The sequence below is a fragment of the Anser brachyrhynchus genome, assembly GCF_964034855.1.
Source record: "Anser brachyrhynchus genome assembly, chromosome: 5".
Taxonomy (NCBI): Eukaryota; Metazoa; Chordata; class Aves; order Anseriformes; family Anatidae; genus Anser; species Anser brachyrhynchus.
This window is the reverse complement of record NC_137699.1, coordinates 27,916,740-27,944,292: the sequence shown is the minus strand read 5'-3', so window position 1 is coordinate 27,944,292 and position 27,553 is coordinate 27,916,740. Positions and strand designations below refer to the sequence as shown.

General features: G+C 35.4%; 1 protein-coding gene across 32 annotated transcripts in view; it reads right to left on the bottom strand.

Annotated features, from left to right (window-relative positions):
- The window catches only part of GPHN (gephyrin), a 285,375-nt gene that overhangs the window by 87,163 nt on the left and 170,659 nt on the right, over window positions 1–27,553 (bottom strand). For 21 of the 32 annotated variants that reach the window (XR_013952182.1, XR_013952183.1, XM_080595302.1 and 18 more), the window contains 4 exons: window positions 24,635–24,701; window positions 17,387–17,659; window positions 16,006–16,113; window positions 9,993–10,127 (listed from right to left, as the gene is read on the bottom strand). Coding sequence is in view for 30 of the 32 variants with exons in the window: in XM_080595302.1 (XP_080451428.1) it covers window positions 9,993–10,127; window positions 16,006–16,113; window positions 17,387–17,659; window positions 24,635–24,701 (583 nt within the window). In the remaining 2 variants the exon portion in view is untranslated. The remainder of the gene's footprint in view (window positions 1–9,992; window positions 10,128–16,005; window positions 16,114–17,386; window positions 17,660–24,634; window positions 24,702–27,553) is intronic. The other 11 variants (XM_080595329.1, XM_080595310.1, XM_080595315.1 and 8 more) reach the window with 1 other exon arrangement.

The window sequence follows — 27,553 nt, the reverse complement described above, 5'->3', positions numbered from 1 at the left end:
CTGTGAATGGGATAATACCTTCACGGTCATACAATTTTGAGCTCACATTTTAACATGTAATCAGAGATTTATGCTGCTACAGTCTATTAATTTTACAGATGCATAAATTCAGAAAAAAATAAATTCTATTTTCTTACACTGTCTTCAAGAAACAAAAAAATAGATTACAGATGTTCAAAATGGGACAATTCCCAGGAGCACTACAATTCCTTCTTCCTTTTCCTCTTGCATATACAAAATTAAACCAATGAGAACAACCTATGATCAATATTCTACTAAACAAAAAGTGGCACAACTAAACTAAATAAGAATTTTCTCAAATGCAGGCATTGCACTTGGCACATGCTGAATTCTGTAATACAGAGCTGTATAAGCACTGACCTAGGCCTTATATTAATTACAAAATAAAAGGCTTATAGTCTACACTGTAAGAAAACAAATAATTAGAGGGGTAAGCATACAAAGGAGTTGAATTTAACAGCATAAACCATATTAATAAATTTAGACTGGCTGTTTATGAGAAGGCTGGGCAAAAGATTATGGCAACTGCTCTTTTAAAAAGTCAGTACCTCTTCCATCATCTTTCTTGTTTCATTCCCTAGTACTATTTGTTGATGCTTAATGATTGTTAAAATTTAACAGGACAATTTAATATACATTGAATGGAATGGACTAGGTATGTTAGGAGTTATAATAATGCTTTCTAACCTTTCTGGATAATTTTCTGGATAAATGGACTATAGCCCACTTACCTCATCTCATTGCTTCATGACTGTTGATCATCTGAGGCACTAGTTGCACTTAGAACAGATAAGAGTGGTACCATACCAAATGAGCAAGAAAAAAGTAGCACTGACACAGCACACGTCTTCCTCTGGTACAGTACCTAGGCTCAGCTATGGAAAATGACTATGTATACACACATATGCAGAGATTAAAATATAAAATCAGTTTGAGGGAAAATACTTGCTAAAAATAGCTACAATTCAAAAACTTTGGTAATCAGTATGATGTAAGAATTTACTAAAAGAATGAAAGTTCTCAAATTCTGATAGCAATCATTCAGGCCAAGTCCTAAAACACAATGTCTTTTCAGTCTTGGAAAGACAAATAGATGAATTACTATATTCACTTGACAGATTGCTGTGCTGACCTGTAATTGCACATATAACATGACTCTAAGAACTGGCTTTTTGTAAAAGAGAAAGCCTATCTCCTTTGGCAAAAGGATACCTGAAACAAGACCTCAATTTAAAAGACTTATTACAAAAAAAAAATAAAAAAATCAAAAGTGAGATAAGGTTCAAGTCTTCTATGTCTTGTATAAGGTATCTTGCACAATCCGCACAAAACCATGAGATGGTGGCACTCACATTCTGAAGGAAATAGTCTATATGAGCCTTGGATTCACGCTCAATCTGTGTTTTAGATAACAGCTAACTTTTTGGATAGTTGTGTTTGTTATCACATCAGACTTTGCTGCTTTATACTACAATGAAATTGCCTAATTGCTTGACTACATGAAGATAGATTAGATCTCAAATGAGAAGTACTTTCAACAGGGATGCAATAAATACCAAGTGAACAGGTCCTCAATTCAAGTAAGACTGGTCTTGAAAAATGTATTTTCTGTATCAACAGAGAACGATTTTATCTACCTAGGGAGAGATAAATGACCACTTTTCATTAGCCTTTTGCAGAAGTACCATTCTGTCTAAAGATATGTTGACAGACAGCCAAAATAAATTCTTGAAATACTTTGACTCTGTTTTCTTTTGTGGACAAAATCAAAAAGCCATGCCAAGAAGGCTACAAGGTCTAGACAGAAAGCCTGGCAGAAATAAAAGAAACTATCTTGTCTAGGGAAGAAACCGCTAAGTACAGAATGGACTTAACGGAATTTAAAATAAGGAGTAAAAGATTCCTTAGAAATAAAAACAAAAAAAGGGGAGGTAGAAATATTATCATTTGAGGTTGAGAAGAGATCAAAGGTAATTCAGGTAATGCAAAAGAATACCTTTCCTGAATTTTGATTTGAGATGATAATACGTGTAACTGGAAAAAAGGCATGGTAATCATTGGGAATTAGTCTAAAGCTGTATTAATTTTGACAAGGCAATTGCTTTTATAAGCAGTAGGATAGGAACATATAGAAGTAAAAACACAATTGCTGGATGCACACGGAAATTGTCTTTTTTTCAAGGATGAAAATGAAAGAGTTTGATTTAGTTAATTTATAACAACGAAATCTGAAAGTTCCTATATCTCCCCTTCATAAGCCTACCTGAGGAATCAATACACAGTTGAGAAAAGACTGGCTTTATTTAAGCTAAAGGCCAACAATGACACAAAAGCAACTGAGTGTAGACCGACCCATGAGAGGTCAGTTACGTTCTAAAACAAGCTTGGAGACAGCAGCAGAGAGAGGAAACCTATTTTTAATTTAACAATTTTATGTGGTATTACATATTACAATCTTAAATAGTATTACATACTATCTTAAATTGGAGTTAGATTCATTGAACCAGGAGGTTCCATTTACTTTTAACACTTGTATTTCCAAAAAAAACTTTTCGTATGTGAAACTGAACCTCAGAAATTGCTAGCATGCTTGCTAAAGAACCTACAACTCATAGGCAATTTCGTGCTTCCAAAATCCATGGCAAAAGCAATGCCTGTGCTTCAGATTCCTGCTTCTCTCCCACATCGTGCATCAGCTAGATGTTACCTACTTCTGTGAGGGAACCAGTGAACTTTTACTAATGATGATACGTTAACCACAGCAACATGCATGCTTTGAAACAGCTTTCCTAGTCTAAATTTCAGTTTTGGTTCTGGCAAACACATACGTGCTGCTGCTGCTGCTAGAGCACTACCACTTTTGCAGCACTTTGGGTTGCATGTGCAGATGAAATGGACTATTCTTATACTGCATACTTGTGAAAGTATGATATGACTTCAGGACCCTTGTGTGCAAGTAGCTTGCTTCAGTAAATTCAACAAATATTCTTTTTGATAAGAATACTCCTTGAATAGCTAACAGATATTAAGATCAGTAGGAAAAAAAGGGGGGGGGGGGAACAAAAGGAAACCTATGGCTGTGGAAACATCAGAAAGCACAGCAGAAGAGATATACAAAAGACATGTTCTGATGACACACGTATTAGTAGTTCATTTAGATAACAGCACTTCATGCAAATTCTGGGAATACCCAAACAGGTAAAAAAGACAGCCTAAACCAAGTAACAGACTGAAACAAAGAGATAAGCCATTGAGAGACGATATTGGCAAGACAGAAAACAGGTTTAGATGCAGAGAACACAGGGCAGGGAGTAATTCCTATGTATTCCAAAGGTGGAACTGGATGAAGAGAAAAATATCCTTTTAACTGTCAACTCCTAAATGGTATAACAGGCAGATCCAATGCTGACTTAATGGATACCACCCTAGGAAGAAACCTAAAGAAGTAGTGGAGGACTTGATAAGCTAGTGCCACACATCCTACCAGTCATTTCAAGGAATTCTGACCAGACTATGTGGGTACATATATATGGATGTCCCAGTACTGGACAGAGCACTTGAACACATGGACGCTTGTGCTTTTGAGTATGTAGATAGGAAAGTGTGACTGAAAACATTTCTGTTTTGAAACAACTTCACCAACCTCCTCCATAATATCTGGCATTGAACTTTGCTACACTTTTGCTAAATGATTTATAATAGAAAGAATGAAAACACCAGAAGAGGATTGTTGGTCTATCCTTGCAATGACGTTTTTGAAATTTCTGATCCCTTGATCAAAAAACTTCTATAGCGGTAAGTGATGTAAGCTAGCGGTAAGCTAGGATGTCTGTACTGGAATACTATTCTCTTCTGGACAGATTCACATGCAGAATAGTTACAATTTGAAAAATAATTACCTTCAGGAATAGACTCTAAAGTGTATTTCTGGTGTGCTTCAAGGTTTCACTAGACTCAAAAAAAAAAAAGGTATTCTGCAGCTTGCTAAAATGCCATTGGTTACTAAGAAAGACAAATGTAGGAAATACTTTGCACATTAGAGCATCTTCATATGACTCTGTAACAGACCTGAAAGCTGATTTCCATGAATTCAACAATTGTTCAGGATGTACTAGATTGGTGTAGAAAACCAATTCCCAACTACTCTAACAGCTCTTCTAGACAAGGAAGGGAAATGGATTTTGGTGCTTCTGTATGATTTAATACAGGTTCTGTATATGGTTGAATATGCTACTACTTGAAAAATAAATGTTCAAGAAAAAAAACACCACTAAGCCTAAGTCAAAAAAAGTACCCCTACTGAAATTCAATGTTCACCTTAAACTTGATGACATAAACCTTTATTCTGCCTATCCAGAGAGTTGTTGATGGGTTTATTTTGATATTAACAAACAAACAAACAAACAAACAAAACCTCACCCCCATATATCCTTCAACTTTTCTACAAAGTGAATCTTATATATTTTAGGAAAGATTTTACTAGACTTTGCTTTTATTATTTATGATATATTCGTGTTTTTTTTGATATCCCAAGCACACCAAGCTGCTTCTTTCTTAGTTACAGTGTCTCACATTTGAAGCTGTGGCATTTTGCATTTTTATTGAATAACAATCAGGTTTCCTAAACAAAATATAAAATAAAAATAAGACTTTTTAGGATTCAATCATCCACATGCTTTGTTAGGACAACATACTTTTAAAAATGAGGAAAAAAGGTATATGAAAATTATTCTTGGAATAATTCAGGAATAATGCTCACTTGTCTTTTTTTAATGATATTTTTCCTGATTTTTTTCATTTCAGATTTTTTTTTTCAACTGAAACATTTATATAGACAAAAATTACAAATATATGATACTTTTTACACTATTAGGTCTATAGGTGAATGTAGACATAAGAACGATGAAGATAACAGGCTGGGAGATGAGTAGCTGGAAAGCTGCCTGGCCGAGAGGGACCTGGGAGTATTGGTGGATAGTCGGCTGAATATGAGCCAGCAGTGTGCCCAGGTGGCCAAGAAGGCCAACAGCATCCTGGCTTGCATAAGAAGCAGTGTGGCCAGCAGGTCTAGGGAGGTGATTGTGCCCCTGTACTCGGCTCTGGTGAGGCCGCACCTTGAGTACTGTGTTCAGTTTTGGGCCCCTCGCTACAGGAAGGACATGGACGTGCTCGAGCGAGTCCAGAGAAGGGCGACCAAGCTGGTGAGAGGTCTGGAGAACAAGTCTTACGAGGAGCGGCTGAGGGAGCTGGGCTTGTTCAGCCTGGAGAAGAGGAGGCTCAGGGGCGACCTTATCGCTCTCTACGGTTACCTTAAAGGAGGCTGTAGAGAGGTGGGGGTTGGTCTGTTCTCCTACGTGCATGGTGACAGGACGAGGGGGAATGGGCTAAAGTTGCGCCAGGGGAGGTTTAGGTTGGATGTTAGGAAAAACTTCTTTACCGAAAGGGTTATTAAGCATTGGAATGGGCTGCCCAGGGAGGTGGCTGAGTCACCATCCCTGGAGGTCTTTAAAAGACGTTTAGATGTAGAGCTTAGCGATATGGTTTAGTGGAGTACTTAGTGTTAGGTCGGAGGTTGGACTCGATGATCTTGAGGTCTCTTCCAACCTAGAAATCTGTGATACTGTGATACTGTGATACTGTGATAACCATTCTTATTAGAAGAAAGCTACAAGAAAGTGATCAATTAGCAGAATTAAATGTATTATGCCACAAAGAAGGTGTGTTTGGAGTGGTGGATAGATGAGGTGACTGTTCTGCTAGCATCTAGAAAATTTTGAAAAGCAGTCGTGCTTCCTTGTTTTAGTTCTCAGACAGAGCTTAGAGACTCACGTAGGAATTAAAAGCTCTCTCTCATTACTACAAATATATAAGTATGTATGTCAATACCACTAAATGTATTGTTTTCATTCAGTATAACTAATAAATAATAGATAGGACAGATAATCCACAACTAAACTGAAGAAAAATGATAATTTTTCTTAAGCAGAATATAATGTGTCAGGAATGAAGTATCAAGATAGTACAAGAAAAGAAAAAAAAACACATTAAAAATCAATCACTCTCATTTTAAAAGTACCATAACAAGTTTCTTAGGATTCTTCAAGATCAAAGATAATGTTGAAAGAAACCTTGCACACTGAAGCAGAAGAACTGAACATCAGTTAGACTGATGATCTTGCGAAGTAAAATACTTTGAACACCTTTTGTCACTGAAATGTACTCCTGGTGATAATTTAAATCCTGTCCTTGGTCTTCTATATCTGCTTCATTTGACTTTGACACACAGCAATGGCAAAAATTAAAAATTGATTGTGTCATTTACGTAGGGGAGAAGGAAAGACTTGAACTTGAAAGCTGCAATTTTCTTTTATACTAATATCATCCCTTAGAGTCAAACAAAATTAGAAGTTTGAAGCAATGACTCAGTCATTTGATCAGGATATATTCTTTTAAGTTATCTGAAGTTGTAGGTCTAAAATTTTATGTCACAAGTTTTAAAAAAGCCCCTAAAGTCAACATTAGGCAAAATTTCCTGATACTTGTAGTAGGTATTTTACACTGTGTAGTACTTTGCTTTTGTGTCTGAAAAGACCGCTGCATTTAACTTCATGAAAATGGCACCCACGGAAATATTCAAAAATACAGGAAGATCTTATAATCTAAGCAGCTATTGGAAATTGCATGAAAATCTTGCAAGCCATACTGTGTCATCTTAAACGTCTGTCACGTGAATATTTAGCAAATTCATTTAACCTTGCTGAAAAATCATTACAACTTTAAAAAGACCAAAACCATATTGTTAAAGATAAAAATGTGACAACCACCATCAACTTTATGGTTGAATAAACGCAAGAGGGAGAACTGTTAGTGCAGTTTTCCCCAGAGTAAAACTTAGATTGCCTCTCTATCTGAATCCTTCCACTATAAATATGTTTTAAATGCTCTTTGAGCCACAGTGGATTTTGCTTAAAACTCAAATGCAATTTACAGAACAAGGAAGATGTTCTACAGAGATTTATCAGAAGCTAACAAAAGTAAGACTGCTTAATTTGGGGGATGTACCTAGCAATAGACAGAGTTGTCCCAATCGAAATTTTTCTTGAAAAGTTCTGACCTCCCAAGGGGTTACAGTGATTCCTCCTTTTATCAGGGATTAAACTTTTGAAGACTGATTGAAATATACAGGTTCAAACTCACTATTCATCATTTACTACTTTGTTATAGACAGATCTTCAGAAAACATGGAAGACAAAGTATCAACAGCAAAGAAATCTAAAATTAAATATTGTATTTTGTGTCTGTCTACATGCTGTGTGTATATATAAACAACAACATAATTACGAAAAGGTGAAGACTTTTCGTAACAGATCAATCAAGAGTATTAGTAACAAACTCTCCCATACCTTCTCTCCAATACAGACATGCATTAGTAACCTGCTACTTACATTTATTCAATATAGGTGCTCCCATCATTGTAGAAGCTTGATTTTTTTTTCTGAGAGGGACACACAACTTTCTGCTATTCAGCAAATTCAGTAAGAGAGATGTAAGGGTTTATGTACATTTAGGACAAAAATACAACAAGAAAACGGTACAACAAAATAAACTGGAATATGTAGTTCACAAAAAAATCTAGTGCCACTAGATTTATGGCCAGACCACCACTCCAAATACATATAAACTAAATTGTTTTTTGCTGAAACTTCCTCTCCTTTTTTTTTGAGTTCATATATACATGTTTAGGAGCCTGAAACAAGTTCCTAAACCAGATGGTGAGAATATTGAAAAAATACATTTTCAGATCAAAGAAAAAAAATACAACAACCTGGAATATCAACTGGATGCTGCACTGCAATTCATTTTTTGTCTCATTACTGTGTGAATCTGTGGATCAAGAGGTTCAGTATAAATTACATTCATATTGCATAATTAGAAAGCCAGGATTCAGAATGAAATACATAGTAAGTGAAGACATTTAGACATCTTGACAATCTTGAAGAATATGAAAGAACCATATTTCTTGACAAATTCAAATGATGTTTGAGAACTTGAGAGTACTGAAAAGGACCAAACAAAAGGATAACAAGAGTAGCTAGAGTTTTCTTTTCTTAAAATAAGTAAAACCAACAAAGAATTCTCTAAGTGGCAAAGGAGCTTATACGTTTGTGCAAAATCCTACCTTTAAGTAATAGGAACAGAGAAGATTATCCTTCACATTTACTTTCTTGTTGTTAACAGTTGGGTTTTCCTTATTTTTTCCCTAAAGCAGATTGTACTACCTACTTTTGGAAGACATCACAGAAAAGCTAGACAACTTTCATGTTTCATGGCAACTCCTATTTTAAAAGTGGTGTGGTCTCACATATTTTGTACAAAATCTGATTTTGCAGTAATACTTGAAAAATAGGGCTTAACATGAAATGCCAAAGCATAATCCAATAATGACAAGAGCTCATCTCAACTAATTTCCCAAAGAAGACTTTCAGACTTATCACTTTCACAGAATCACGGAATCATCTACATTGGAAGAGACTTTATATCAAAGTTCATATAATTTCCTTCTGTAATCTCTGAATCTTTGAAAATAGTCTAGAGGAGTGCATTCTGCTTCACAATAGGTAACATTCACTCCTTCCCATTATGATACCTTCCTTAAAACACATAGGCTTAACCTAGAACTATTTCTTAGCAATAGCACTGTCTCTTTTTTATGCTTGTTATTTACCTCCTTTTGTTTTCTTTGGACTTTTCTGTTTTGTCAAGAGCCATAAAATGCAATGCAGTTTCTCTGTTTCGTATTCCTCTTTGGCTCCAGTTTTCTAATGTAATAAGCTCTGAGTTTCTAATTTTAGCCATCCGACAATTGGCAGTTTTTTTAGTAAAAAATGAATGAACCACCTGCAGGTAGAACTCACTGAACATCTTCTTAAGAGAGCAGACTATATAATGAAGTTCAGTATGCTGTCCATCAGAATAATTTTGATTCTGTTACAGTGAAGGTGAGCATAAAACTATCCCATAGATTAAAGCAAAACATTTAAACATTTCTATGGGTCGTTGCCAGTAAATCTTGTTCACTAACAGAAAAGAATGAGACAGCAGGAAGAACTAGCAGATGCTGGCAATCACTTTAGCAAGCAGAATAATTTTCAAGGATAACATATTAGATGAGGAAGAATGTTATTGTTCACCATCTGCTACAAGTTTGTTAGTACATCTACATCTGGTGCCATAGAAGGATCTTTGTGACATGAACACAAAGTGAATTCTGACAGAGCTTTCTTCTGCTGAAAGGAATTCTGCTGAAGGCGGACATTACAGGCCTTGCCACTGGTCATTTCCCTTAGTCTTTGACGTAAACTATTTAAAAGTTTTATAAAAAGAGAACATAATAGAGGTCACCTCAATGATTAAATGGTATAGTATAATCAGTAAGAACTGAGTAATAATCCCACAAGGTTGGCATTAAAACTTTCTTTCTATTAAATTTAGGCTGGTTTTTGTTTCCAAGTGTCAGGCAGCAAATATCTAAGTTTGAGCAACATTGGTTGTTTTGAAACTGTTTTAAACTGATCAATAATAAAGCGGGGCAGAGAACTGCCCCATCTCCGTCTAAAAATTTGCACATACATTTTTTCAACAAAATACTACTTGTTTAATGTTGTTACTCAGTGGCAGGATTATCTACATTCCTGGGGATATATTAAAGACATTCAAGGTGTTAACAATTTTACATTCATGACTGATATTGCAGGAGATAACATTCAACTTCAGTAACCATGACATGTTGGTAGACCCACATACTAAATTGTACAAGAGTACATGTGGAATAAAGTACTGTCTCCGATTTATCTATTACTTAGAATGATACATCCCTTGCATGCAAACCAACCTTCTTCAGCAGAAGCAATACATTAATCTGATAGGTTATATGTCTGAGAATGGAGTTTGCAAGGCATAAATGTACTTACTTTTGGTGTTGGGCAGGATGCAGTGGAGAGACGAGAGGTGGCCTGGGCACGAGGAGATTCTGAAGGGGTAGTGCTGAGGGAGGCTGTATCACGTGGGAGCACCTGAACACCACGAGAGATGATGGAATCTGGAATCTTAAAAAAAGAGAAATGGAATTAATGGTCAAAAACAATTATTTTATTTAAATCTTATTCAAAATCTTTTTTCAAAAACTTTTTGGAATACCTCACTTCTCAGTTTGCACACACTATATGCAGTGTTGGTAGTGGTAACAGTATGTTCTCATAACTTCAGTAACAAACCCCTCACAAATACGTAAGATCATACTTTAACTGAAGTAACATAGAATGCACTATTGGTCCTGAAGAACTTCGAATCAGATATACTACAATATATAAAAGGAAATAGTAAGAAAATAATGTTTTTCTTCCTAAGACTCAAACTCAACCCTTTCAAACCCAACAATGACCAGCGGTGACTTCTACCATGACATGAATGGAGGCAGATTTTTCATTCTCTATCTAGGGGTTAATAGTCCAAACAGAAACCCAATTATCAGCAATGACTGATCTCCTCTGAAGAAATGTCATGCAGTGAGTAAATGCTCTTAATTCCATGTACTAAAGACTTCATTTCAGGTACAGAAATTCTTCATGTAAAGATTTGTGTTGGCAAAAGCTGCAGGCCTCTCTGAAGGAAGTACAGGTAAAAACACTAGAAAACACCATCCAAAGCCATTGCCTGTGTTTAAAATGCATTCTGAAGGGGAAAAGAAATCAATCTTTTGTTTTCACAAAATAATATACTTAATTTTGCTTTCACTAGAAGGCCAGATATTTCTAGGGCGGAGTTTTAGTGCCAGATCCTCTAGCTGGTATTATTAAGCCTCTCAATTAAATGGAGTCACATCAACTTACAACAATGAGAAAGTGGTCTTATATTTGGTAATAAAAGTGAATACATCAGTATGTTTTTTAAATCTTCTGTCTCCTGTCCAGTTTTATCACTAGTTCCAAAGAAAAGAGGTACAGGACTGCATTTAAGAATGAATTCTTTCTCATCTTTAACACAGTGAATCTTAGAAAGTCTCTTGCTTTTTATTACTGCAGTATGTGGGCCCTGTCATGCAGATATCACACCAGATTTAAAATGGATTAGATTGTCAGTTGAACATGATTCAAGGTTTTTTTTTATTTTTTTTGTGTAAAATGATAAGACGTAAATGATAAATGCCTCATATATGAGAACTGATCTCTAACATTAGTTCTACATACAAAATGCAGCAAGCAGATATTCTGCTATAAAACACTCTCTACAGAGTTTTATTCTGATTTTGTTTTCAAGATTTTAACCTCTTTATTTTTCAGAGGTAGCACTTGTAACATCAGATTGTTCTTGCAATTTAATTTTCCATTACAACATGTAAGAAAATGTAAAAATTTAACTCCAAATTCAGATTTTTGAATCTGAATATACAGACACGTATTTTAAGATCTCATTAAGAAATTATTAGCTTAGCCTGATGTTCAAGTTCCGAAAGAACCATCTGAAATATGTTTGGGGGACATGGCAGTAGTGCATAATAAAAGAAAGGAAGAAATGAAGCTCCAGTGACAAGCCAAACCACCAACTTTAATCATTTCCAGCCAGGATGTCCAGCATTCTTTTTTTTTTCTTTTTTCTTTTTTTTTTTTAAATTGAGATGCTGAACATGGTCAGAATTTAGGCATTTCTGAGCATTTTTGCCTAGTAAGGCTTTAGGACAAATAGAAGCCACTGGAAAATACCTCCTTCCAGGATTTCTTGTCACAGAGGTCATCCCAAATTACAGAGGTGTGGAGACAAAGCAGGGATGGTACTGAAAGAGGAGGAAAATGAAATGGATATGTATTCCCAGGAACAGAATGGGATGTTCTTAATGGTCTGCCAATTTTACATATTGACATATCAAAGCTGTTACAGTTGGGAAAGTTATAAAATCTTTGAAACCTACTTCAGGAACTTGCTCAGACCTTGGCAACACTTAAAAGCAGACAAATTGTCTTCTATCAGTCACGAGACTGATATTACACTAACATAAAATTTAATGGAATGTTATTTGTCTACTAATGTGATACTCATGCCCTCATCCTTTTTCAGGCTGGTGTCAAGTAGATGTTCATGTTGCATTCCATGCTTGCATTAGAAATAAAGTATTAAGTCCCAATTTATATTGCAAATGCCACAAGCTTTAACCCAAGCTTTTAAAATCTGCTGAATCCTCAATGTTAGGATATTAAGGCAGCTTTGTTGCACTGTTCCTGTGCAGTTAAAATGACCAATCTTATGGCACACATCATTAATACTGCTTTTTTAATGTCATTTTTCTCCCTCATCTTCCTTCCATCTGTAAAAAACAACCACATCGAACTTGGCAACCTTGACTTAGAGATACTGAGTTATACCTAGTGGACAGTATTTCACATAAACCCTCCTCCATACATTAGACTTTCTCATGTTTAAAATTTAAGTTGTATGGAAACATATTTTGTTCTCAGTGTATCACCAACTGCCTGCTTTCTGCTCTACTGCTGTGTTTCCAGACTGACAGTATTTTTTGCCAATTTCTGTTAGTATATAAAAAAATTTCTTCAGAGGATCTCTCAATGCTATATGTAACTCATATTGCAATTTCCACTATGAATTAAGAATCCAATAGAGTTTCTCTTCACTCTAGAAGATTATTCTGGGGATATTTTCCTCTCCAGAAACAGTACCTAATTGGCCTCTACTTGGAGTATTCCGATTTGCAAATGGGATCTTAGACATGTAGTATAAGTAGAGGAAAGCAGGAACAAGGATATTTATTCTGGTCAAGCAGAGAAAATCGTTTGTATTCAGAGGCACCATCTCCCTTCTATTCTCCTTTTCTCGTGCAATTCCATCTTAAATATGTTAAATATGCAAAATGGCTGACATCTCTGAATTATATATTGGCAAAGCTCCAGCACTACCTACAAATTATGCTTCCTTTTAAACTCCATATTGTAGCAAAAAAGAAAAAAATGATAAAGGCATAAACCAAAGATGATATAATAAAAGAAGTAATAGTTTTAACTCTTCAAATAAGAAACCTCTTCTTTATCCTCCTCTGATAAAAAGTTGCTTGCATCTTGACACAGGTACTGGCCCACTACATCTTTTATACGCTCTAGTATCCCTCAATAGAAACACAATATTGCTTTTACAAATGATACCACGATCCAATTCTCCCTGGAGTTTACTCTGGTCACTCTAGAATATTGAGATATTACCTATTGTCTCATTTCCTTCAGGCATGTAGCTCTTGTTTTTTTTATACCCACATATCCTTCAATCACTGCTCCTAAAACTTTATCTGCTATCAACTTTTTCAGAATAACAAGAAAATAAACCATGACTGAGGCACTTTCAGTCTCCAATGAATTGCATGTGGAGTAACAATTTTCACCTGTGAAAAAATTAAAATTTAGCTAAAATCTCAGCCAGGACACTCAGCAAAGGAAGCTGAAGATAAAGGGAAAAATATGATTACAGGCATTTCTTTTCAATGTGGATTATTCCCTAATCACTATCTTCACCAAAAATACAGTTGCCATAAAAAAATCTCTATATAAAGCCTATCTAGAACCTATCTAAATTTCAGCTTGTAAGCTTTCACAGACATAAAATCTCACAGAGATATTTAGGTTAGCTTACAGTTACAAATTTTGCTCCTAAGAGATTCACTTCTCCAATGTGACAACAGAATGTATTTTATAGCTAAAATCAGTATTAAGATTCTCTTTAAACCACCATAACCTGCTGATTTCAAAGAAGGTACTAGTATGTACAGTGCATCTACATAAATATATGAAAAATAAAATGCATATATACTGTTCATTAAGTGAAAGAGATAACAATGTTACTGGTATTTTTATGCATACATATTATGTGAGAAGGGGAATTACTCAGTTTACTCACATCTAGTAATTTTTTCCTTTAAAAATAAATTTAGGTAATGTGTATCTCTAGTCAAGACAGCTTTTTGTTAATCTTGCTAAGGAGGTTTGTCAGCCTAAGAGATTTTTTGAGTTTTCTGGAGCCTGAAAATCTGCAATAAGGAAGGGCAGAAGTATCATTGTGCTTTGGGTAATTATTATTACACACTCTGAGCGTGTATAATTGTCCCCCTATTTTTTTCGGTTTGTTTCCCACGTTCAAACAAATTTAACAGAGGGTAGATGCTTCAAAACTCTAAATGGGGTACAATAAAACTGAAGTTCGGTGAAAATAGTTTCTGTCTACAGCTAGTTGAAGTGGAAAAATTGTTGTAACATACTGACAGAAAGAAAGGAATGAGAAATGGTGGACAGAGAAAGATATCCACCGTATCTGTCAGTCATTACTTCTAAAATTTTATCTTAACACTTTTTCCACAAGTAGTTTCAAATTGGTCTAAATATTTGTGTTCTGAGCTTAGAGACCTACAAGTTGACCAGAAGGGGAAAAAGGAACTACAAGTTGACCAGAAGGGGAAAAAGGAAAAGATATGAGGTCTCCTCTTTTGCCCAGTACTTGAATAAGGATTGGCAGTGCTGGCAAGGTGCTAAGGAAATAAGCTGTATATTCTAAATACTGTGATTGTTATACAAAAGTAAAAACATCTTAAAAGCACAGAAAAAGAGAAAACCTTCTGAAAAACTAACCACTTCCTGCTCTGAGTATGAAGATCAAATTTGGATTACAGTATGTGTAAGACTAATTTGCAAAAGGGCACAGAAGCCTGGATGATAGCTTAATAGCACGCTTTGGAGAGCTCAAATTCACTATTTTAGTGATACTGAAGAATGCAGTGCCAATTCGAGTTTAGTAACCTCAGCTGAAAAAAATGAAACTATTGGAATAAATGTGTGCGCATATGTACATATGTATGTGGGTAATATAGATTTATCATTAGCTGCATCATCTTTAAAGCCTTCACATTTCCTAAATGACTTTTCAAGAGGCATGGTCATCATGTTTTAAATACAGAGGGATTACACTATTCAATTGGTGGTCTAAATTACTATTTGACTAAGGGGACAAGAAAGTTCAGCCTCTTTTCAACAGAACTAACGACGTTTTCCTAAGAATGTGCACTTAAGTTTCTTGGCTGACATGGAATGAACTGGTCCAACAGCACAAGGTTTTCAAGGCCAACTGCGTTCCTCAGGTTTCTCTAACCTACAATTATAAATATGGTATGAATTCTTGATGATACTAGAGCCATTACTCTATCTTGATTTAAGCTTAGACTAAATCTTTGGGAGATATAAAATAATGTATAGTATTTTATTAGAGCCTGAGTTACAACCTTTGGGTTATAATGTCAGGGTAAAGTCCAACAAAAAGCTAGAGATATCTTAAGTAATTTCTACCACTCATTGAACTAGTTGCTTGCTATTCACTAAAATTCAGTTATTTATAACAAGAGCTCACTGTATACTGACTCTAGTCTTTTATTCTGTTTTTGAGAAATTCTACTTCTAAACACAATACAAGAATAAAGGAGAAACTGTAAGTGATGTTCATCAAGAGATGAACACCCAGTACCAATGTTGTATTATATTGACAAACAAGCTATTGAGAGAAAAAAGCAAAGCAAAGCAAACCAAAGGGAAAAAGTTACCAAAATTTCATAGCTCTAAAGCCACAGTTTTAGGAGACTATTTTAATTACATTCGATAATTGAGTATATTAGATGATAAAGTTGATGACTAAACAGAAACAAACGCTTTATAGCAATGATTATCTCAGCAGCAAAATTATTCAAACTGTCACAATGCATATATTTATCCTGTTTAGCTCTGCATCTTAAGAATATTCTCTGTAGCATGTTCTCTAAAAGACAGCACTGATGTGTACGTGTTAGAATAAAACAAATAACACTGTCTATTCACACAGAAGAATAGGAGGCAGGCAGTGTATTTTTAGCTACTGTTAGTGCAAAAGCCTCTTGGAAGTGCATCTTACCGGTTCTCCTGCACTGCCTGCTGCGTGATGGCAATAACTGATGAGACCAGGAATGGGCTGTTCACCTTTTGCCATGATAACTGCTGAACTGGTGTAGGATGGATGCTTCTAATGCACAACACATAACAGCTATGAATACAGTGACAGGAAAACATGACGCTATACAAGCAAATGACTGAAAAGGAATGAAGTGAAAACAAGTGTGGTGCTGAAATGCCAAGCTCACATGAACACAGACCGTTTAGATCTCAGGTATTTTCTGCCTTTAAAAATTGCACAGATTACTTGTCTTTGCCTATATTCAAATAAATTAACGAATTTAAAATTTGCATTAATAAAAACTGAAACTTGCAAGTGATAATTAACTTAATTCATCCCTGTAAAGACATATGTAATCAGGATTTTCTATAAATGAGGAGATGATCTCCAGCTGCAGCTGTCTTAGAAATGTCAAGATGTATCAGACCTGAATTCACATTTCTGGAGTTGGAATGTTGTTGCTTTGGTTTAGAAGTTGTTTATTAGCATTTTGAGTTACTTAGAATTTCAATTCCCATAAGAGGAAATAAAAGTACAGCTTGTGGAGTAAATATAGAACAAATTAATTTGGAAGAAAAACTTCCCAAAAACACAGGAATACATTGTCTTTCTAGCTGAAAACTCAAGGCATAAAAAATGTAAATACCTACATATTGCTACAAATTATCTGTTATTTCTTTGGAAAACAGATACAATTTTAACCAGAATAATTTGTTATTTGTGTTATTTATTTTTTTTCTTTTGTAGTCTCAAATTTATTATTTTGGTTTGAGTAATGTTGATCTACAATTGCTAGTTACAGCGAGGCTGTAAAAAGATGTCATGGTATTTAATTTGTGGCAGAATTTCACATCTGTTACATAGACATGCACATTAGAATGCAGTGGACTGGATAGCTTATTACTTAACCTGCTACTTAGTTGTACTTTTTATCAATGCTTTTAAAAAACAACACTCTCATTTCAAAATGGAAAATATAGTTTAGAAAATCTTGCTGTAATTCCTTAATTCGTTGCCACTTACTGAACTTTGTACATTCGTGTGTGAATAGTTTGAATTAAAAAAAATAAAAAAATAAAAATCTGTCACATCAGAATGGTATCATTAAAATGCATGTTATCATCAAGCTAATGAAAAATGCAACTTCCACTGAAACTTGTGATCACCTTCTGAAACAGGATTCATATATTTTTAGGGGACTATATTTCTATGAAATGTATCTAAAATACATCTGTTTGAGCATAATAACACCAGTGTATAGTCTTAGGATGCAAATGAATATTGGTGTAAAGTACCTGAGATAGAAACTAAAGGATCTCCTCTGGAAACAAGCCAGACTCACCTTAGCTGCAATGGCTGCTGCAGTTATATGTGAAGAGGAACTGTCCTCTGTTGATGCAACTCCACTATCCTTCTTCTCTTCCTCCTCTTCCTCACACTGTACTCCTTTGTCTTCTGTCTGCTTGTGAGGGCTGGTGGTTGGAGGAGGAGAAAGAGGAGGTGGTGGTGAAGGTAGATCTTCTAGTTCATCGTGTACCTCCTTTACTTTTACAATGGCATCCCGCAAAAGATCAATGGCGTGAGGTAGGGCTGGCAGTATAAATTGAAAGCATTCCTATGCACGAGAAGAGAAATGACTATGAAAAGTTACTGCAGAAGTAAATAGGGACTTTCCAGATTTGCTCCCAAGGGATATTTGGGATTTAGATGCATCTTTTCACCTGATCATAAATAAAACCCTAGATGGGTAATTGCAATTGTTCAGAGGGGAAAAAAAAAGCCAACAACAAAAAACAAAACCAGAAAAACAAACCAAAACCAAAACCAAACCAAACCAACCAAACAAACAAAAACAAAACCAAAAACTAACCAACCAAACAAAAATAGAGCCAGAACTGGGAACTATGAAATACATTTCATCATTTTTTGTGCAAATATAGTAAGTTGTACAACAGCTAGAGCTACTGTAATTAAGCTAATATTGGATTAAAACTTAGGAAAATGAGTTAAAATGTTCATGAATACATAATACAGAAATGAGTTCATAGCAGTTTGCAGAATGCTACAAAAATGCAGAATTAAAAAAACATTAACTTCATCCCTGCAGGGTTATTAGCCTCAAATCATTTCTATTATGATCTTTCACAATTAGAGAACATTTCATAATCGTTTCCACAATTATACTTTTATATAATGCTATATATTTTTTTTTATTTATGGACTTAACCTGTAGACTGTGACAATGAAAAACTATACTGATGTCATTATAATTTTATATAACTCAAAAAAAAAATGATCACACATGATCTAAAACTCTCCTTCCTCTATCATCTTAAAAACAATTACAAAGTTTGTTTTATTTTATATGCGTGGAGAGTGCAAAAACACAGGCACAGTGTAACTGTTCTTCTTGTTCCATAATGGGAGTACACATTTCTAGCTACCTCTGATGCTCAAGTATGCTAGTATTCCATTGAATCAAGAATCATTCATGTTGCAAGGAACCTTAAGACGCCATGAAAATACTGAAATCAGATGGGTTGCTCCAGGATGCATTCAGTCAACTCTTGAAAAAATCGAAGAACAGAGACTCGACAACCTTTCTGGACAACCTGTTCTAATGCTTAATTATCCTCAGGTGGTTTTTTTTCCTTTATCTTTTTATCCATTCGGAATCTCCCCTTCTTCAATTTATGACTATTGCCTCTCATCCTCCTCCCAGGCACCTCAGGTAAAGAGTTTTCTTCATGTAATTTCTGCAGACTGCATATATATATTAAATTACTGGAAAATGATAGCAAGGTCACAGCAATTAATGCCATGGCAGTGCAGTTAGGGAACACACAAGTTGACAGAGGAAGCTGACATTATTCTTTTTGTTGCATTTCATTTTTGGTTTTGTTTCAACTATAAGGAAGGAAGACTTGTCAAATTGTAATCCAAGATTTTAGAGTGTCCAGAAAATAAATAATACTAAACATCTTGTAAGCAGATATTCTAACAAGTATTTTCAATAAATAAAAATGATTATGCAAACAAACCATCCATCAGAGATTATTAGAATTTATATAAGCCACTTTGTAAGTCAAAAACATGACTCACAAACACTCTATTTCCTCAAAGCTTCTACATAAGAACCCATCTTTTAATCACACCTTTAAGAATAATGAAAAGTCAGACTACTTCACAGACTTCTGAATTCTATAAACATTCAACTTTTCACTCTGAAGAACTAGAGTAAGCTGGATGAGCATAATATGCTGTATATAATGAATATATATTAAAAATTTATTTGTAAATGTAATAAATAAATGTAACTTCTAATGTAACTGCAAAGCTCAGAGCTATTGAGCCTCCAGAGTATTATTTTTAAAATGGTTTAAGACATTGAGGTATACAACCATCATTACTTCAATGAAAAAGCAGACCTCAAGCAACTGGTAAACGAGCACAACAATCTGTGAACTGACTAAAAATAATGAAAATGTACATGAGTTATTTACTCATTAGCAAGTATGTTCCCCACTCCTACCACTGAAATAAAGCCTTGTTGGCTTAACTGTTGATGAACTGGTTCCCAAGAAGTATTCTAAAAGCTCATGCTATTTCTAACACTCATTGTTTTAAGCAATTGTTAGTACAATTATGTAAATTGCCATAGACCCAATGATTTCAATGAGCATCTGGTAATTTCCTACTTTGCCCCTTCTCACAGCATTAAATAGCTTTTTTAAGGCTAGAATGAAATGAAACAGACTAGAAAAACACAAAAATGGAAATATTCTACAAATGTGGGTTCAGTGGGACATGCTGCACAAGTTCCCCGGAGAACACAAGACTGGCATCACCTGCATCTTCCAGAGCAGCATTGCAAAGAATGCTCCTGATTCTAGCAGGCAACAGAGCACAGAGCTGCTCTGAAGTCAAGCAGAAATGCCTAGTGTCCCTGGTGACTGCAAAGACTTAGGGCTACAGCTACAAATGATGAATTTAGAACACCGACAAATTTGGCAGCTTTGGATGACAAGGCTTTTTCCTCGCTGTTGTGCTATGCTAGCCTTATGCAAAATCAAGAGCCTACCAAAATGTTTCGTTTAATTAGCTACTAGAAGTATAGGTAGGAATGGTAACGTTAGTATGACCAGTGCAGACTTCTTGAGTGTTTTCTTTTTTATGAGACAGAGGAGAGTTTGTTAGTCAGAAATGACTTGACTTATTTACAAGATTAAAACCTGCATCAACAATTTAAAATTTGACTCCTGATTTTGCTCCACCTTTGTCATTTCCAGTAACAAGTAGTTTGAGTTGGACAGTCCCTGATGATTTCTTTCCTTTGTACGGCTTAGACTCCTAAGTTTTTATGCAGATGTTCTGATCAAACCTAAGCTTCAACTGAGGTTACTGCAGTGGCCTTCTTCCTTCTACTTCAATTACAATATTGGTTTTGACCTAAGGAGACACATCTGTCCTTTTATTAAGTGAAATCTGCACTTGTCACTCATAAAAAGAGAGAAATTTATACAGCAAGAGGGAATGAGTTTTACACATTCAGCTCAGATTGCTCTGGTCTTCAACTCTTTCCATTTTAATGGAAACTAATACTGCATTGTGTCCATTTTTGAGATGGACATTTACACTGCTGTTTTTTTTTAATTAATATTTAGTATTTTATTAATGAAATATGTATAGTGATGCAACTTCACAGCTTTATATAAGCTTATTACATAATTATATTAGTACGATGGAAAGGGAATTTGCAAGTAAGAAAAGAGAAATGAGACAAATACCTGGTAACAACCTATCCTATTCGGTTCTTGAGATCCAGCCTGTTATAGAACCATTTTCTATACTACGCATCTTAAAAATCCTTGCTGAAACCTCCTATTTTTAAGATGTTTTATATTAAAATAAATTGTGACAGAAGAGATTATCATCATGACAGGAACAAATAAATCATCAGTTTATAAAAATCTTGCTTACATAATGAAATCAAACAGCATTTTTTTTTCTTCAGCAGAATTACCTCTTTTATTAATTACTTATATATTGAACTATTGCTAAAATACTAACGTACTTCATTCCTTTTCCTCCTTCTCCTTTTACAGTTTACCTATCTTTACAGTCTGAGTGCCTCAGGACACAAAATGACATCTTGTTCTCTACCTAGCATGTTAGGAGTCTACTGAACACTACAAGAATCAGAGACTGCAGGCTATTTCACCTCTTTCACAATTCAATAAAAGATGTACAGACTTCTGAAAAAAAGTGTAGACTTCTTACCAGTGCACCAGTTCTCTAAGATGTGGGATCCATTGCTATATTCATAGATACGTCTTCCGACTAATAACTGGAAGACTTTCAAGTAGGTATACTCCTACCCCACAACTCTCCATGCTTGGTACATGTTTTGAAGGCAGTTTAAGTTTTTTTTTTTTTTTTCAATTATAGAATATCATTAGATTTCCTAAAAAGACTCTAAGAAACCACAGAATCAAAGAAGGATTACTGAGTCCCTAAACGGAAGCTTGTAGACAATGTATCTGAAAACCTGTAATGATTGCTTGAGATAACAGTATTCAAAATATTCCCTCTTCAACTTCTGGGTGAGAGTCCCTATAAACATCCTTTATATTTCTCTAAACAAAAGTCTTTCGAGCAACAGCAACTTCAGGGCTGTGCTGCCAAACAGCACATCAGTACCGTGTCCTCTCTGTGATTGGGCAGTGAATGGTTCACAAGACATTGATAAACTACCTGGTATGCATTTGTTAGATGCCAGAGGTGAAGACATTTTTCAGCAAGGTCACTGACGTATACTGAGCCCAGGAGAATGATTCTTATGATTGATAGGGGAATCTACCTTAGCAGATCTGTATCGGGTTGTATAGCCCACTCTCCAGCTTAGCAGGGTGTATGTGGAGAAGGCTTTCTTTCTGGATCCATCAGCCAGCTATGCAGACAGAAAGACCACTGGAAAGATTGAACCTTACTAACACAATAAGAGCCTTCCTGATGTTTAATTGTGAAGAACTGTCTCACTAGTGCTCCTAGAAGCATTATGGTTCAGAGAAAGGCAATTTTCTCTCTCATTTATGATGAAATACAATAACCACTCATGGCAGATATTCAGGCGTATCCCTGGAATAGCTTTTCTAAAATAATGTTGCCCTAATGTGAGGGGACCTATCTGGAAGGAGTTGAAAAGGTAAATCAAAGATTATTTGACCACTAAGGTGATCATCACCACAAGGGTGAGAATTATTTCTTTCAGAAGAAGCAAGTCTGAAGCTGAGCTTCTAAACTTGAGAAGATGGTTTGGCAATAAGCATCATAAACATACATGCTGACACGTATCCTAAAGTATTAGGCCAGACTTCATTGTTGTGGGGCTGGGTGAAATTCAGGCATAGAATCAGGTTTTATTTTAACTGAATTCTCTCTTAGAGAAGAAAGATTGCTGCTACCGAGACTGATGCAATTCAAGTGAACACTGACTTTTCGATAATAGCCTTGAAAGGCTTTTGAGAAGTTGGAGAATGGTTATGGATGTGGAAGGAACTGTTGTTTAATTGCATTTTTTGCAATGGGTTATGCAGGAACAGATGCAAGGTACACTGAAAGCACTTCAAACGCTCCACTGTGTCAGATACGGTCTATACATTACCCCCCACCTCTAATCTCCAGCTGTGCACCATGGCTGTACCTTGACAGTATGTTTATCATCCCCCTACATTCCCTGATTTCCTATATCACAAAGTACCTAATACAATATCTGGACATTCACCCTTAACTCTTGGTACTCTCCTTCAGGATGACTAGCACAATGACTGCCAGCACCTTGATAAAGATCTCCTGAACTGTCAAAAGAACAAATGGCAGATTTTTGCACTTACACAAGTCCTTGCTCAATATGAAGCATAAATATTTCCAGTTAGACAACTGTTTGGCAATGAATAAATGGGCAGCAGGAAATTCAAGAGGTATGAATGAGTTTTATTGAATAGCTGAGATGGCAGTGGCTAGAATTTGCATTCTGTACTTGAACTTACTGATATAAATTCTTTATTCCCTTCAAAAGCAAAATAAATTTCCACCCTTTTTTCTACTCTTGCCATTCTTTACTCCTTCATACTAAAGCAAACTTACTGTAGTACCTTGATCCTCTCCGGTACAGGGAAATGTTTTATGGTTCCCAGTGACAAGAAATATTCTTATTTCCTAACATAGCAAAGCTGAATGACAGTAATCCTAGAAAAGCAGCTTGGAGGGTAGAAAGACATAGATGCTGGCTAGTGTTGGCAACTAAGCATCTGAAAGACTTATAGGTATAATGGATAAAAGGGAGATAGTCTCTTCCCTAAAGAAGAGAAAAAAGCACTTAAATGAGAAGGAGGTGGTACTGTTCATGCATACAGATCACGGATCCTGTGCGCAACTACGTAAGACAGTGGTGTGATGCTGATGGTTAAGTTGCAGAGCCACTGCCACAGAACGCCATGTGAGGACGGCACACCTGACATCAGCTGTCTGTTAACTACATTTAAGCTGGGATTAGACAATCAGAGGGCAAAAGCAAAGAAGCTGTACAACTGAGAAATCAGTGTTCATAGGGAATTTTATTAAATGATTAGCTTTACCTTGAAGTCTTTTAAGGTATGTACTTCATAAAATTCCATACACTAAGAATACAGGAAAACAGGGGTGATAGGTCCTTTGCATGCACTGGAAAATATAAAATCTTTCCCATTTCAAATGAAAGTACATACATATATACCAGGCACATGTTTGAGTAGGCAATCCTTCAGACACAGACAAAGAAACATAAGATGAAGTTGATATTGTCTGCTTTGATTTGTCACCTGCACGTTTTTCTAACTTTTTCTGATTTGTTATAGTAATGCTTTTTCAATAGCAACATATAAGAATAGCATCAATAAATAGTTATAAATCTGTAAAGCAAAGGAGGAATCTCAGACTATAACACATATGTATATGATTAATGCAAAGCAGTCAAAAAGTAAGCATGAACAAAAAAATAAAGCCTAACTTCTCTGTCTAAACTGAACAAAACATAGGAAGAAAACCAACTGTGAAGGGTGTAAAGCCTGACACACATATCCAAAACATTAAAAAATCCTCATACACTTAAAAATGATGTTCCTTTTTTCCCCTCTTGCTGACCAAAATTGGGAATATTCTTTTTACTCCAGCAAGTTCTACCATACACTAGGCCTTTTTCTTACTTCTGTGCAAAAAAAGAATGCTTTATTGGAAGCTGTAGAAAACACAGGGATCAGGAATAGGCTGACTAGAAAAGAAGGAGGAAGTGTAAGAGAACATTAAACTATTCATTACAACTGCCTGCTACAGTGAAGTACTCTCTTGTGCTAAAAGTAATTCTGTCCTGGTCGCACAGTACTTTCAATTAGACCAGTACTGTGTTGTCCCTGACCAAGAGAGATGATCTGTTAGTGAATATGCATTTCAGTTAACTTCTGTAAAACTTGTAGTAGGTACTTTCTACCATTCAGAACAATGAGAGGTACTTATCATCAGTCCTCAGTAGCAGATCAGTAAGAACACTTCTTACCTGTGACCCTTTCTTGCTACCTGGCAGATTAATTATGAGAGTTTTCCCTCTGATTCCACACACAGGTCTGAAAAGAAAGAAACCCAGAGTGAATTTTTTTGCATGGAAATTTCTCCACTGTAGAAAGAAGAAGAAAATATTTAAGATAAATTTTATTATTTACCAGAATTTATCAAATCAATTTTTAACATCTAAAAATATTTGCTGATTGTGTTCTCATGAAACAGCTCAGGAGAAGCTGAAAGAGCATCAGACAAGACTGACAAATTCCAACATTTAAATGATAGTGTAAACACCAGAGAGATTTCCATCTTTTTTTTTTTAGTTCTGTGTATCTCCCTTAATTCTATTGTTTACTTGCATCAAATACATTCTTCGATACAGTCACTATTTACTCAAACTTGGGGTTCTTTTGTAACATAATTGATGGTATCAAACACTATTTCACTTGATAGGTAAAAAATACTAAGTCATGCTAGTATGCTGGTTGCATTAATTTGAATGCCCTTTTTTTTCTTTTTTTTTCTTTTTAAGATACCACATAAAGAAAAACGGAAGGAAGTAATTCTCAACTGAAAATTGCACTTATGCAATTCAAATCTAATTCTTGCCAAGACTCTGTCCTAACTCCAGAAAAAAAAAAAAGAAAATAACTATCAAAGATGAAGATTTTATTTTACTTTGTGTCTTCAGGGATTTTCTTTGGTCTTGATGCAGGGCTGAATTTAAACAACCAAGGGCTGAATGGGATTTCTCTTATCCTTTCTATCATTTAGAGTTTGCCTGTTCTTCCTTTTAGCTACATTTTTTTTTCAAAAAACAAAACAAAACAAAACATAAACAACCCAGATTTTGTCTGGAGGAAGAGCAGAGCACATCTTGCTTTTCTCCACCGTTTACCAAACTCGTGGTGAAAAAAACATGACTAGGATACAAAGCTAAGAAAAAATGAAAGGACAAAACCAAACAACAAAGATACAGAAGCTATGTTGAGAGAAACTGTGTAACAGTCTCTTTATCTAAAAACATGAGACATAATTGAAGACAGAATAGAAAAAAAAAAAGATAGAGTATTACCAAAATTTCAGAGTAGCCAATTTCCCTGGATTTCTTCTTATACAAATAATTCCTACTGATTATTATCATTTATTGGCAGCATGGCATTTTCGAGCAGGATAGCAAGGATTCTAGCGACAGCTGTCATAATGCTTACAATTAAATAGCACAGAGATGATTTTTCTGCCACAAAATGAACCTCTGGTATCATAGTCAAACCAACCTGAAGAGAAGTCTTATTTTCAACTGTCAGCTTGAATATTGCCTGACTCCAAGCCTCTGTTCCCCTGTACATGCTTCTTACACATTATACACTCTAAGTTAAGAAAGAATTCCAGGTCACTGAATGTAACTCTACCACAAAACAAAGATGAGGAACTCAAGTTAAAAAAATGTGCTCATTTACATTTGTTGCAGTAGTTAAACTACACTTTATGACAGACTCAAAATAAGGGAAACAGGAAATATCCACTGAGGAATTACAGTGATGTCTAGTGGCTTAAGACAGAAATGGGGCTGCCAATGATTTCTCATGACAGCATGCAAGAGTAAGTAAAAATACTTAAGAACTGCATGGCTTGCAAAAAATAGTGTGCGCTCAACAACATAGAAACACACCAAGGGTGTGTGCGTTTTGGGTAATGTGAGAGATAAATTAATGATCTTCCTCAAAATGGGGAACAATCGAGAGAGATGCTGTGGATCCCCTGTTATCCTCAGCCTAGTGGTGCACTGGACAGAAATTATAAGAAAATTCTGAGAAGTCTGAGAAAAAAAAAAGTATGAATAGAAGCAAAGGACCTGTAGGAAAAACAAGATGAGGGAGAAAGACAGAAAAAATGAATGTGGGAAGAAAATACAGGTCTAATGCAGAGATAGAATAGAGGAACATGATTTCTTTGGGAAAAAAAAAAACACAAAAAAACCAACAACAACAAAAAAACACATCTCCCTGGGAAGAAGTTTTGATGGGCAAGGGGTACTGAGGCTTTTTAAAGACTGCAACAGCACAGGTAGTTGACTTGGGTAAGAAATCCTGTGAGGAGGTTAACTCTAGGACAAGAACAGTTGGAAGGTCACAGAGAAAGAGGAAACACTGAAAGGTCTATGACCCTCCAAGATACTCCCTGATGTATCCAGTTATAAGTCTCAGAGACTCTCCCTTTGTCAGTATCTGTGAATCAAGTCTGCAAAATAACCCAGCACTTTCTACCAGTTTCTAATGTTGGTCTACAGTCAGGAAAAACAGCCTATACCTTATACAAATTTCTGAAAGTTCAAGTGAAAAAATTCAACATGATTGATCTAACATTTCCCAAACTGCAGGTGATTTACAGAAGTGTCAGCTTAATGTTGCATAATAAAGTTCTGCCTTTTTTTTTCTTTTCTTTTTTTTTTTGGAGTAACTTACGTGCAGGAGCATCCATAAGAACTTAATTTCAAAATTAAGTCAATGAGAGCTAAGCTTGAGACAAGAGACATTTAAAGCTAAACACTCTGAAAAATTAAGATTTACATTTCTCAAAGTGTGTGCCTAAAATTAGTGTATGTTTTTGACCACTCTTAATATGTAGCTTAGTTCATATTGTAAAAGGGGGATATCAAAACTACCTCAATTTGCAGAATTTCCTAAGAAAATATAGCAATTTACAGCTAATTTATGTCTTAGAGTACAAAATGATGTAAGAAAAATCCCACAGGAAGTGTCTGCATTCAGAGAAGATCCTGAATAAAGAGTACCCCAAATGATACGGGATTACACAGAGGACAACCACAAAAACAAAAAAGTGAATTTACCCCCTTCCATCTTGAACAACTGCAGAGGAATTCTATAAAAAACTTAATCACAGGACACGTGCATTC